At 44.6% G+C, this 13,900-nt stretch overlaps 1 protein-coding gene across 2 annotated transcripts in view; it reads left to right on the top strand.

The window, feature by feature from the left end:
• DENND1B (DENN domain containing 1B) overlaps window positions 1-13,900 on the top strand; it is a 1,279,546-nt gene that overhangs the window by 193,645 nt on the left and 1,072,001 nt on the right. For both annotated transcript variants that reach the window (XM_086954825.1, XM_086954820.1), the window contains exon 3: window positions 252-295. In XM_086954825.1, coding sequence (XP_086810951.1) covers window positions 252-295 — 44 coding nt within the window. The remainder of the gene's footprint in view (window positions 1-251; window positions 296-13,900) is intronic.

The raw sequence follows: 13,900 nt of genomic DNA, 5'->3' as shown, positions 1-13,900 counted from the left end.
GGAATCATGCTAAAAAAGAGAGATGTTGTTAGCCAGGATAAGTACTGAGAACAGTTTACTCCCTATAAAAAAAATTGTAAACCGTAACTACATGGACAAAGCATGAATTAAAATAATTCCTGCACAAATAAGTATACCTATAAAGGGATTCAAATGTTTCCTTATTTGAAGCCAGAAGTTAAAGATGGCCATTGTTAGTGTATTGTACATTTAAGACCACTCCTGTTGATGGTATTATTATTTTTTAACAGAGCCTGTGGTACTGTGGAAGTTTCCAGAGGAGTTTAAAGACAAGGTAAACATATGATATTTCTTTCATAATATTTTAAGAACTTTAATATATAGAATTATGTGAACAAAGACATTATATTATGGACGCCCGAGGCCTGCCACTGACCCCATTTTTCCACAAAACTTCTATTTCCGTACTTAGTTTTCTCATATGTCAGTAAATGTGCATCAATCTACTGTGGCTTGCCACCTTTGCTTTTTTATTGTTTTAATATATTCTAAATGTTTGTATTCATATCCTCTTTTGAGAAACTTGTTTGTAATCTTACGTTACCTTGTCTCATTTCAATCTTTTCCTATCACCCTCGAGTTTCTTCTGCTCATCATCTCTTGCTCATCTAATGGTTATACTGGTAACCAGCAATCTGCCTGAAGTTTATTGTTCTTTTCATGAAGAAAATATTTTTATATAGTTACAAAACACTTGACTTAAATAGAAAGCATTCCACTTACCTAGATTGTTATTCTCTGATCTATGTATTTCGGATGGAGGTGCATGCTACAAAAGGCTATCCTAAGGGGCCAGGCTTGGACCACTCCTTAAAAATGCTCTAACCACTTAGCTTCTGAGGCTTTAACTGCCACTGTGCTGAGCCATTTTTAGGTTTCGCCTGGGGCACGGAGCGTTAGCTCCGCCCCCAGGAGAAATCTCTAGTTTTCAGTAAGGGGGACTTGAATACGCCCCTCTGTTCCATTGGCTAGCTCCATAAATGGAGGCTAGCCATTGGAACAGAGATCTGTCCGTCAAGGCCGGACCAGATTCGGGGGCGTTCCCGAGATTTTTTCCCTCTCCACCCACTTCTGTTCGTCATCACGGTGGTGGGTGTGTGTTATTTTTTTTTTTCGAGTGGGCCTGTTTTGTTCCTTTTCAAAGTGTCTGTTGTTGGAGTTGGCTGCAAGATTCGAGTTCCCACGAGGCAATCAGGTAAGGAGCATTTTGTTTATAAATGTGCGTGCGCCGTGATCCTCCCCCCCCCCCTCCCGCTATCCGTGCGCCGTTCCCGCCCACCCCCTCCCGCTGTCCTGTGCCCGTTCCCGCCCCCCTCCCTCCCTGTGCTCGTGGTGCTTGTTTTGGAGTTGGCTGCAAGATTCGAGTTCCCACGAGGCAATCAGGTAAGGAGCATTTTGTTTATAAATGTGTTTTTACTTTGTAAGTTTACGTATTTTGACGTTTTGGCTCTTAATGTCTTTTTCTCTGTTTCCTTTTTATTTTTATCCCGTTCCCGACCCCCCCCCTCCCGCTGTCCGTTCCCGCCCCCCCTCCCGCTGTCCGTCTAACCGTTCCTGCCCCCTCCACCCCCAGACAACGTGGAGCAGAAATGACGGAGGGGGAGCTGAAGAGCGAGGGGGTTGTGTTGTGACTAGGATAGCTCGCAGCAGTAGGGGTATGGAGGGAGAATTGAAGGAATATCGTTCAATTGTGGTATAATACATACTGTGACCGGAAACCTAGAGTCCGGTTCATGGGTGGGGGTGTACAGGGTTAAAAACCTTCAGAGTAGCATTGGGGATAAAGTGAGCGAGTCCCACAGATTGAAAAGCCCTGGGTCATTTAGGTGAGACACAAGGTGGGGGGCTTAACATGGGTAGATGAGCTGTTTATGTGTGTTGTATATTATATGCCGTATGATCCGATGATATCTTTCCTTATGTAATAGCTGCAATGTCTAGAAAACTGGTGGGAGGATACTCGCGCTAGGGATGCCTTTAGGCGATGCAAATTTGAAGTCATTATACGTATGTGCGAAAAGGATGAAATAGTCTGTATTAAAGGATTATGTATTTGCTGTGACTGTGTATATATCTATATATACACAAACAAAAAGTTCGTGTTGAATGCGTGCATGTGAGGCAGTTGGAAAATATAAGGAGGATAGGCAGGGTGTATTTGAATAACGTTAATGAGGGCAAAGCTGGCTTGGGATGCGATACATGTGTAAGGTAGAGATGGGCAGATGTCACGTGCTCAGGGATTTATGGATTGATCGCATCGGTGTGACCTTATATAACGTGTATTAGTTGAGATTGTATGTCCTTTGTTGACAAACTGCCCCAAATGTGTGGTAGGCTGAGAATGTGTGCAGTTGAGATGAGGCTGCAGAAGTGTAGGTGAGGGTGTAGTGAGGTATAGATAATGTGAGATACATGTGTTGGGATTAGATGGTCATGGAAATTTATCTGCTATATTTTGGGTTAAATACGATTTCGGGTGCATAGCCGAAGTGCTAGATTTGCAGGGGGTGTGGATGTTCTAAAGCCTTGGTCGGGAGGCGGATGCCATTGTCTGCGGTTGCGTTGTCGTCGAGATTTTAAATGTTTACGTATGTATTCACATCACCGTGCTGTTCTTAATCGCAATGCCACCGACACTCAGTGTGCCTTAACATTTCCAGATCAAACAGCTGTTCTTCCACACAGCACTCTCTGTATTGATTTGTAGCGTGTCTGCTGATGCACGTTACATTCTTAATTGCTATTAACCCAAGCAGAACTGCATGAGCGCAAATGCATGGATTTGTAAACAATGAAAGGCCCTGCATTGTGTAGGCCGACTTTTGGTCATTCTGATGCACTGCCGCCCTCCATGCCACTCTGTTCCTTTTATACATGCTGGTTGGTGTCTTGCACTGTGTAAACAATAGAAATTGAATTCCCAGCATGACCATTCTCAAAATCCGGGAGTGCTCTTTTTTTACAGGATACATTAACCACGGATTTGCAGTGCATGTGGGGAGCTACCACTCGGAACCTCCACCCCTAATTACTTTCTACACTCCACTTTTTGCCAGTGCTGCGTTTCACAAATCAATACAATGCATCTCTCACAACACAGTCAACTACATAGATGCATGGCGTCATTTAGAAAGAACATTGGCATATGGCTGTACTAGAATATCCCATTTGCTTAAGAACATCTTCAAACAAGTGGGATTGTTGTAAGGAAAAAATAGTTACATAAATCCCGTCGACTCAGTGGGTAATAGCCTTGAAGCCAAAAATCCCACACAACTGTTTCTTCAGACAGATAGTACAAACTCTTTGTTGGTATGGTGCTATTTTTGTAGAGGAACCTTTAGCCAATTTTGAGTTTTTAGCCATCCCCACCGTGTCGTGACTCGCACGGTTAACGTAAATGGTGAAACTATGAGTTTCAGAATATTGTGGGAGTGCAGAGTGCATAGGGAGTGCAGAGTGGAGAGTGCATAGGGAGTGCATAGGGAGTGGAGAGTGCATAGGGAGTGGACAGTGCATAGGGAGTGGACAGTGCATAGGGAGTGGAGAGTGCATAGGGAGTTTAGAGTGCATAGGGAGTGGAGAGTGCATAGGGAGTGGAGAGTGCATAGGGAGTGGAGAGTGGAGAGTGCATAGGGAGTGCTGAGTGCATAGGGAGTGCAGAGTGGAGAGTGCATAGGGAGTGGAGAGTGCATAGGGAGTGGAGAGTGCATAGGGAGTGCATAGGGAGTGGAGAGTGCATAGGGAGTAGAGAGTGCATAGGGAGTGCTGAGTGCATAGGGAGTGCAGAGTGGAGAGTGCATAGGGAGTGGAGAGTGCATAGGGAGTGGAGAGTGCATAGGGAGTGGAGAGTGCATAGGGAGTGCAGAGTGCATAGGGAGTGGAGAGTGCATAGGGAGTGGAGAGTGGAGAGTGCATAGGGAGTGCAGAGTACATAGGGAGTGCAGAGTGGAGAGTGCATAGGGAGTGGAGAATGCATATGGAGTGGAGAGTGCATAGGGAGTGGAGAGTGCATAGGCAGTGCAGAGTGGAGAGTGCATAGGGAGTGGAGAGTGCATAGGGAGTGCAGAGTGGAGAGTGCATAGAGAGTGGAGAGTGCATAGGGAGTGCTGAGTGCATAGGGAGTGGAGAGTGCATAGGAAGTGCATAGGGAGTGGAGAGTGGAGAGTGCATAGGGAGTGCATAGGGAGTGGAGAGTGCATAGGGAGTGGAGAGTGGAGAGTGCATAGGGAGTGGAGAGTGCATAGGGAGTGGAGAGTGCATGGGGAGTGGAGAGTGCATGGGGAGTGGAGAGTGGAGAGTGCATAGGGAGTGCAGAGTGCATGGAGAGTGCATGGAGAGTGCATAGGGAGTGGAGAGTGCATAGGGAGTGGAGAGTGCATAGGGAGTGGAGAGTGCATAGGGAGTGGAGAGTTCATAGGGAGTGCAGAGTGCATAGGGAGTGCAGAGTGCATAGGGAGTGGAGAGTGCAGATTGCATAGGGAGTGGAGAGTGCACAGGGAGTGGAGAGTGCACAGGGAGTGGAGAGTGCACAGGGAGTGGAGAGTGCACAGGGAGTGGAGAGTGCACAGGGAGTGGAGAGTGCACAGGGAGTGGAGAGTGCGCAGGGAGTGGAGAGTGCATAGGGAGTGGAGAGTGCATAGGGAGTGGAGAGTGCATAGGGAGTGGAGAGTGCATAGGGAGTGCAGAGTGGAGAGTGCATAGGGAGTGGAGAGTGCATAGGGAGTGCTGAGTGCATAGGGAGTGCATAGGGAGTGGAAAGTGCATAGGGAGTGGAGAGTGCATAGGGAGTGGAGAGTGCATAGGGAGTGGAGAGTGGAGAGTGCATAGGGAGTGGAGAGTGGAGAGTGCATAGGGAGTGGAGAGTGGAGAGTGCATAGGGAGTGGAGAGTGCATAGGGAGTGGAGAGTGCATAGGGAGTGGAGAGTGCATAGGGAGTGGAGAGTGGAGAGTGCATAGGGAGTGGAGAGTGGAGAGTGCATAGGGAGTGGAGAGTGCATAGGGAGTGGAGAGTGCATAGGGAGTGGAGAGTGCATAGGGAGTGCTGAGTGCATAGGGAGTGCTGAGTGCATAGGGAGTGCAGAGTGGAGAGTGCATAGGGAGTGGAGAGTGCATAGGGAGTGGAGAGTGCATAGGGAGTGGAGAGTGGAGAGTGCATAGGGAGTGGAGAGTGGAGAGTGGAGAGTGCATAGGGAGTGGAGAGTGCATAGGGAGTGGAGAGTGGAGAGTGCATAGAGAGTACATGGAGAGTGCATAGGGAGTGCATAGGGAGTGGAGAGTGCATAAGGAGTGGAGAGTGCATAGGGAGTGCAGAGTGCATAGGGAGTGCAGAGTGGAGAGTGCATAGGGAGTGCAGAGTGCATAGGGAGTGAAGAGTGCAGATTGAATAGGGAGTGGAGAGTGCACAGGGAGTGGAGAGTGCACAGGGAGTGGAGAGTGCACAGGGAGTGGAGAGTGCACAGGGAGTGGAGAGTGCACAGGGAGTGGAGAGTGCACAGGGAGTGGGGAGTGCACAGGGAGTGGAGAGTGCACAGGGAGTGGAGAGTGCACAGGGAGTGGAGAGTGCACAGGGAGTGGAGAGTGGGGAGTGCACAGGGAGTGGAGAGTGCACAGGGAGTGGAGAGTGCATAGGGAGTGGAGAGTGCACAGGGAGTGGAGAGTGCATAGGGAGTGGAGAGTGCATAGGGAGTGGAGAGTGGAGAGTGCATAGGGAGCGGAGAGTGGAGAGTGCATAGGGAGTGGAGAGTGCATAGGGAGTGGAGAGTGCATAGGGAGTGGAGAGTGCATAGGGAGTGCAGAGTGGAGAGTGCATAGAGAGTGGAGAGTGCATAGGGAGTGCATGGAGAGTGGACAGTGCATAGGGAGTGCATGGAGAGTGGAGAGTGCATAGGGAGTGCAGAGTGCATAGGGAGTGGAGAGTGCATAGGGAGTGGAGAGTGCATAGGGAGTGGAGAGTGCATAGGGAGTGGAGAGTGCATAGGGAGTGGAGAGTGCATAGGGAGTGGAGAGTGCATAGGGAGTGCAGAGTGCATAGGGAGTGCATAGGGAGTAGGGAGTGCTATGGAGTGCTATGGAGTGCTAGAGAGTGCAGAGTGAGTAGGGAGTGCTAGGGAGTGCAGAGTGAGTAGGGAGTGCTAGAGAGTGCAGAGTGAGTAGGGAGTGCTAGAGAGTGCAGAGTGAGTAGGGAGTGCTAGAGAGTGCAGAGTGACTGCAGAGATTAAGCTAATGGCAATGTAAATGACAATGCCATGTATTTATCTGTTTTCAAAACCAACACATAAATACAAATTTTGTCACTTACAATGCCAATAACTCTAACGTTTCCAAAGGCGAAACCATTGCATTGTAAATGCTTGTTTTATGTTGAGGAAGCTTAAGCATTCTCAACCTTTTTCCCATAAAATGTATCCCGGGCAAATTTGCATCCTTTTTTCTCCCTACATATTGGGAATTTTAACGTTACCCAGTGTTTGTGGATTCTACTGAAGAGAACAGAGAAAATAGCCACCAAATAACATTTTCATTTATTTTGGAAAAAATGGGGAAAGAGTTGTTTATGAAAGCATAGGGTTTTTTTCTTCTAAAAATGGCATCAATAAAATGTTTACTTTGCTAAAATCACCATCTCACAGCTTTCAGGAACAAGTAGATTTTTAAAACCAATAGTTCTAGCCATAGATTTAAATTTTTTCTAAATGGTAGTCCATTTGTCCTACTTTTGTGATTTTCACCTACTTGCAGTTTGTAGTGGAAACGTGAGTAACAGCCACGGGTGAACCCAGACAACTATACATTTCTGTAAGTCGAAAAAAATAAATCTGAATGCAGCAATGTTTTGTTTATATATATATATATATATATATATATATTTCGTTACACGTTCCCAGAAATCGATTCCAAGAAAAAACGGCCAGCACTCCAGTGTCGTGGTTTCTTAGGTTATTTTATTTCCAAACCCCCCAGCACCCTCGACAGACGCGTTTCGCACAGGGCTTCGTCAGTGTCGTCAGTGTTCAAACATTCTCGCCATTTTAAACAGTCCGCCCTTTTAGGAGTCATAGACATCAACGATGGTATCAAAACATATTAGTGGCGGCCATCGTGTAGTGTATATATACAAAGTTACTACCATTGTTTAAATCTGGCGATAAATAAAAGGGCTTAGTGCAAAAAAATATGAAACAAAGTTTGACAATTGACAAAAATATGTTGTTAGACTGTCACATAATTACAATAATTACAATTTTGGTACCAAGAAATGTACTTTACATATTTACAGGCGTCACAGGTGTTATGAGGGGGTGTTTCCCCTAATGTGTTCAGGGCGCATTATGCAGATTACATATTTGCATATGGTAAGTTGTTCAACCCAATGCACCTAACTCCTAGACGTCTCTGCAGTTATGTAGGGGTGTATCCCCTAGTATGTACATGGCTAGATTGTGTGCAAATCATATATGTATATATATAAGTTACTGATTGTGCAACCCCATGTCCGCTATGTACAAATTTACATAATATATTTACATGTCTACGGAACAGTTTTCAGCTAGGCTGATGGGTTGTTTAGCCCAGTATGGGCTTATGATTATGCCAATATTAGCCAGACATAGTTTTCTGGTATCCATGTTACTCTTTTCTCTCTTGTCACCATTACATGTATGAAGGGAATATGTATTCACAAGCCAACAGTCAGTTACTATTTACAAATGTACAAGGAGTGGTATCATGTTCTAATCGCAGATTAATTATTTCCTTACAGATCCCAAATTTTTCTATAGGTGCACCCACATTTCAGCATCATTATTGAGACCCCATGGTGTCATTGTTTTAAGGTCTAGGATATACCGTGATTCCAGTATGCGTAGGGATCTTTCTCTATCCCCCCCTCGTTCTGTCTTTGGAACCTGATCTATACAATAGTACACTAGTAAATCCCTATTGCTGTTGTGTTGTTCAGCAAAATGACGGGCTATTGGATATGTTTTGTCCTTATTCACGATAGCCCTCATGTGTTCTAAAATCCTCATTTTTGCTGGTTTTATGGTGCTTCCTATGTAACGTTTGTTACAGGGACAGACCAAACAGTAGACTTTAAAATCTGAGTTACAGTTTAGATGTTTTGTGATCTTTCTACTCGGTCTCTCTTCACCTGTTCTGCATGGATACTCCTTGACTTTCTTACTGAATTTACAGGCCTTGCAACGTAAGCAAGGAAAAAAGCCAACTATCTTGTTTGTCATCTGATTGGCCTTGATAGGGGAGTAATGGCTGTGAACAAGATGGTCCGAAAGAGACTGGCATCTCCTATATGTTACCATAGGTCTATCTGGTAACGATTTCTTCAAGATGGTGTCAGTTCTTAATATATGCCAGTTTCTTTTAAATGCTTGGACCAATTCTCCAGATTTATTGTTGAATGTCGTGATCATTCTGACCTGCTCACTCTCTTTCCTTGACTCTTTCACTACCAGAAGATCCCTTCTGTCAACAGTGTCTGCCTTAGTGTTGGCTTGTTCTAAGATGTTTCTAGAATAGCCTCTTGCTTGGAACCTGTCACTCGCTTCTTCCTGAGCTTTCTTGAAATCCTCAGTTCCAGAGCAGTTTCTTTTGAGTCTAAGGTATTCACCATAAGGTACTTTCCTTATTAGACTTCTAGGATGATGGCTGGCAGCATGTAATACCGCATTGCCAGCCGTCGGCTTTCTATAAAGTCTAGTGTGGAGATGGTCATTATCCACAAAGACCTCTAGGTCCAGGTAACATACAGACTGATCACTTATGGTGCTGGTGAACTTGAGATTTAGTTCATTATCATTTAGAGCCGAGACATACTCCTCAGCCGAGGCCCTGTCTCCCCTCCAAATGATGAACAGGTAAAAAAAAAAAAAAAATATATATATATATATATATAATTTTCCCAATGAAAGTAACCATTGAAAAAAATGAAAATAGTAATTGTTTTTATTTTTTTACTTTAGTTTTTATCGTGGTTTCTTACAGGGGCACACAACTTCCATGATTCATCTTACTACATACATTTCAGACAAATATTATCCAGTTCACTAGCAATACAATCTTCAAAATATAAAGATGCAAATGCATAGTGTAGCCAGGGAAAAGTGTAAATAGTCACAGGTACATTTTAAAATGGCAGAATGACAAGTCAGTTCCAACATTATCATTATTTCATCAAGAAAACTGATATGCAATTTGTAATTGTCAAGTGCAAGAAAACCCCTTCTCTAAAGTGCCAAATATAGAGATCCAAAGTGATAAGTGCAAAAATAACAGTTTACATATACTTCTCAAAGTGATAGATTTTTCTAAGCCTCATTAGAGGTCAACTAAATCCACTCTTCTCCCAAATCTCATACACTTACTACCATCTTTATTCAAACCTGTATAAATGGGGCAGACTATTTCCAAATTCTTGCGAAGCTTCTGCTTTCCCAACTTGCTTTACATAGAGCTGCTTTCTTTAAATATACCTTATAACCCTTTTCTAGCCACATTTGCGGTCTAGGTGATTTGGCAGATTTCCACAGGGTTGAAGTAATCGACCTTGCCAACAACATTGAAATATACCACCAATGCTGGGCTTAAACTGAGCTAATACCGAAATGCTTTGAGCAGCCCAGCAAAACAGCATTCACATCCACTGAATAAGCTTTCCCCAGAGAAACCTAGAGCCCGCTCAAAGCATCTGCTCAAAAGGGTTGAAGACTATTGCACTCGAAGATAATATGAGTCCAGGTTTCCGAATCTGGGCATCTGGAACATTGATCTGATAATTAACTTTCAATTTATGTAACAAAGCTGGAGTCTAATATACAATCCATTGAGCATATATAATTGCATTTTTACAAAAATAAGGGCAGCACAAAACTTTGGAGTTAAGAGTCAAAACTTCCAACCACTGGGCCTGAGTTAAATTCACCCCATTCTCTTGTGACCATTTGTTTGCATAATTCGAAACTAGGCATGAAAGTTGGCTCCATCTACAGTCCGCCATTTCACCCATTGGGTCTGCACTGTATAGACCTGCACATAATAAAAAAGATACCAAACTTCCTCCTGAATTGTTTCAGTTTGCAGTGGTTGTCTTTTCCTTAGCCTCTTCCATGCGTCGGACGGCCCCCTGCCATCCGACATCACGGTGGGCGTGAGCGTCGGACGGCTGGGGGCCATCCAATCTGCGCACGCGTGGAATGCGCCCGCACAGCGGGCAAATCTTGCGCACAGCGATGCGGTTCATATGGATGTGATATGATATTATATTGGCTTATTCTGCCTCCAAAACATCAGAAAAAATAGCTGAACAGTCCCCCAGGGAATCAGCCTCCATTCACCATCCAGTCACCAACTTTCCCAAGACTACATCTCTCCAGTATCAACTCCCCTGAGCAGAAGTCCTTAACAGAACTCTCAGCATGAATCTTCGGAATGTGTAACCCCTAAAAAAAGTTCCTTCTGCTTATCTGTACAAGCCAAAGGTGTACGGTACCTAACCTTTTGGGGGATATTTCCATGGGAATATTGGGATTGAGACAGAATGAAATTCCTTTGACAATGACACATAAAGAGTTATCAAAACTTTTGTACTTGTTCAAATAGGTATACCTAGCCAGACTCAACAGATGTGCCACTTTATAATACACTCGAAAACCTGGCTGGGCTAACCCACCTTGATTCTTCAACTGGGACAGCCTCCCCATAATAATTTTTAGGCTTCTCCTATCCCTTAGAAAGGCAATAATCAATTCACTCAGCCTTCGAAAAAAAGTATTATGATACACACATGTAATTGATGTAAAAATAAAAAATTAAACTGAGGCAAAATATGCATTTTGACTAATGCCACCCTGACTATGATTGAGATTGGCATTTTCCCCCAACATTCCAACATAACCTCAGCCTTACTTGAGCAAGGCGGGGTAATTTAAATAATACAGATACTCATTTCAGAGATCCTTATACCCAGATACCAGACGGTGATCTTCAGGAGGTGCATCAGAAAAAACGAGGGCAAGTTGGAAACATCAGTGTTAACAAACAGGATCTCCGTCTTAGAGATGTTTACACAATATCCTGAAAATTGTGTGAAACAATGCTGAACAATTCTTGTATCACACCTCTCTCAGATGCAAGAGATGCCACTAAGTCTTCTGTATATAATTTAAGCTTCAAAATCCTTGGGGCTGCTGCCTTAACTCTTTGCTTTGACGAATGCGGCAAGCGTGCGGCTCAATAAAAAGAGTAAAAAGAGTTGGAGACGGAGGGTAACTCTGTCTAGTGCCCCTGCAGAACCTGAAAGGATCACCATTAAATGATATGGCTAAGGATGCTCCCTGATACAGCAACCCGTTTGACCTCATGAGCTGGGATGGGAACCCTATAACTTCCGTTACCAGAAGCAAGTAATGCCAGCTCACAAGATCAAAAGCCTTCTCTGTTGCAATAAACAAAACCAACTCAGGGGTTTTCGTAAGATTGAAATAATCAATCATTTCTGTCAAATAATGTGTATTGTAGTAAAGTTGATGACCAGGAATACACCTGGATTGGTCTTTCCCAACTAGAATGGGCATAACTTCCGCCAGCCTTGCTGTTAGGATTTTCCTCAGATTTTTATAGTCTGAGTTGAGCAACATAATTGGTCAGAACAAATTTACGTCCTCTGGGTTTTTAGCCTTCTTGAGAAAGAATGTAAGCAACTTTTTCTAAAGGGGAGTGGGAAAGAGCCAGCTGTCAATATGCTATTAAATAAGGCAGTCAATGGAGCTTTCACCTCTAAAATCAAGGCTTGGTTCTACTCTGCGGGGAACCCATCTTCTCTTGGTGCCTTCCCTCTTGACAAGTATCTAAAAGCTGCCTCCACTTCTAATGATATAGGGTGCACAAGGCTTAGAGCCTTGTGACTCAACAACTTTGGGAGGGAAATACCATCCAAAGAGCCTATCTCTCCTATCAGGTGATGGACTAGTTGCATATAAAGCCGTAAAATGACAAAATACGCTCTCAATTAACGAGGCTTCCCTCACCAAGGAACCCATTGATAGATCCCAAATTTTATCGACCACATTTTTAACTTGCCGAGCTCTGACCGGCCAGGCTAGCAACTTCTCCTTCCTCATATAATTGATGCAGCTTATTCTTTGCCTGTTCTTTCGTTTAAAATGGATTGCTTTGGGGGCTCGGAAGAGTTAATCCTCTGCTAGCTGGAAATTCGAACATAATTCCTTAAAATGCTATTTTGCTAACTTACTGGATAATATTTTTTAATTGAAAAGGTAGTGATCCCCCCCATATTAACTTTAAAAGCGTGCTAGATATTAGCTAATGAGGAAGTAAGTTAATTTTCCTTAAAAAAAACCAGATGTCTGCACCCCATTTGTGCAAGGAAGTATTGATCTGCAAGTAATTATTTTTTTGAAACCCCACTGCTTAGCCAAGGAAGTCTTGTTACAGGCACCCAGATCTAAAAGTAGAGGTGCGTGGTCGAATATAGTGTTAGATATAATTGAGGGAAAGGAGCGCTGAATGTCTTTAGAAATAAAAAAAAATCTATCCTTGAAGCGAAGCAGTGCAGAGAAGAAAAGAAAGTATAGCGTCTTATTCTTGAATAAAGAACTTGCCAAGGATATACCAGTCGAAACTCCTCTTTAATCCTATGAACTGTCTTCGCCATCTTAGGTTTCACTGGCGCTCTCCTACTAATATCTACCTTTAGATTCTAGGGAAAACTATAATAACCACCTTTTGTGCTCCTGGCACAATAAGGTAGTTGTCCCGAGGGGGTCGGAACGTTAGGGGTTTCAGTTACAGAACTGGTAGGGACTGTAGGGGTCGGGGTAAAAAGAAACACTGGCGCCTTTAGTAAAGGTTTCAGGAACGGCTTTATTGGTATATATGTCTTTTTCATCAAGGGAATTGCACGCTCTCCTGGGGGCACTGTAGGGTCCAAAGGAAGTGCAGCTTGCTCCAGCTTGGCTATTCGGGGTCAGTTTACAGGGACCATTGCAATCCGGAAAAGGACGTCTCTCCGCTCCGTCTTCCGCTCCAATACCGAAAAATAAAGAAAAACTAGAGTCAGATGGAGGCGTGCGTCAGGGTACACTCGGTAGGGCCGGGAGTGAGGGAAACCAACTGTGACACTGTGCGCTTCTTAACAAAAAGGCGTGGTAGGAGTGCACGTGAACAAACAGGGTTTTTATACAAGGGGGGTGCAATTATACTCGGGGCTGACTCCTCCACCCGACCGAACCCGCTACCCGGCCCCGTACCTCTTGGAGCCACGCTCCTCCCGTGGGAACGTGGCGGGGCGAAGAGCAGAAACGGTGGCCTCCTGGCGTGTCGCTCTCGGTTCCTCTCGGGTCTGTATATCGCCGTTCTTCGTCCTCGTTGTCCGCTCCTTCCGTGGAATCGCCGTCCGTCTTCTCACTCTCCCTTCCTGGTTTTGACGTCTTGACGCTCTCAAGGGGCGGGCCTCCTCCTCTGTGTCGAGGCTCTTAAAGGTACCATGCGTGTGGGAAGCGCCCGGCCAGTCCGTCTCGGTTTCCTCGGTCCACGGACAAGGTGGCAACTGTGGGGAAAAGGGGCAAGGTGAGAGGGTAGTGGCGGACCACCAGTCCGTAGGGGCAGGCATTGTCATATTAGGTCCGCACACCCCGTCACAGTAGTTAAAGAGACAATTAACATAATCGTTTGGGATAATTTGAAGTTGCCCCATCAAAGGAAGCAAAGGAGTATGTCTCATCATTTAATGCACATTTCAGCCACCACTCATCTTCCTGACTGATCTGCTGTCACCTGATCAAGTCAGATCTTAAAGCACTTACTGGTCAATAGCGCAACCCCTCTATGTGATGCAGAG

Source organism: Lissotriton vulgaris, chromosome 1_1, assembly GCF_964263255.1.
Source record: "Lissotriton vulgaris chromosome 1_1, aLisVul1.2, whole genome shotgun sequence".
NCBI lineage: Eukaryota > Metazoa > Chordata > Amphibia > Caudata > Salamandridae > Lissotriton > Lissotriton vulgaris.
This window is presented reverse-complemented; position numbering and strand designations above follow the sequence as displayed.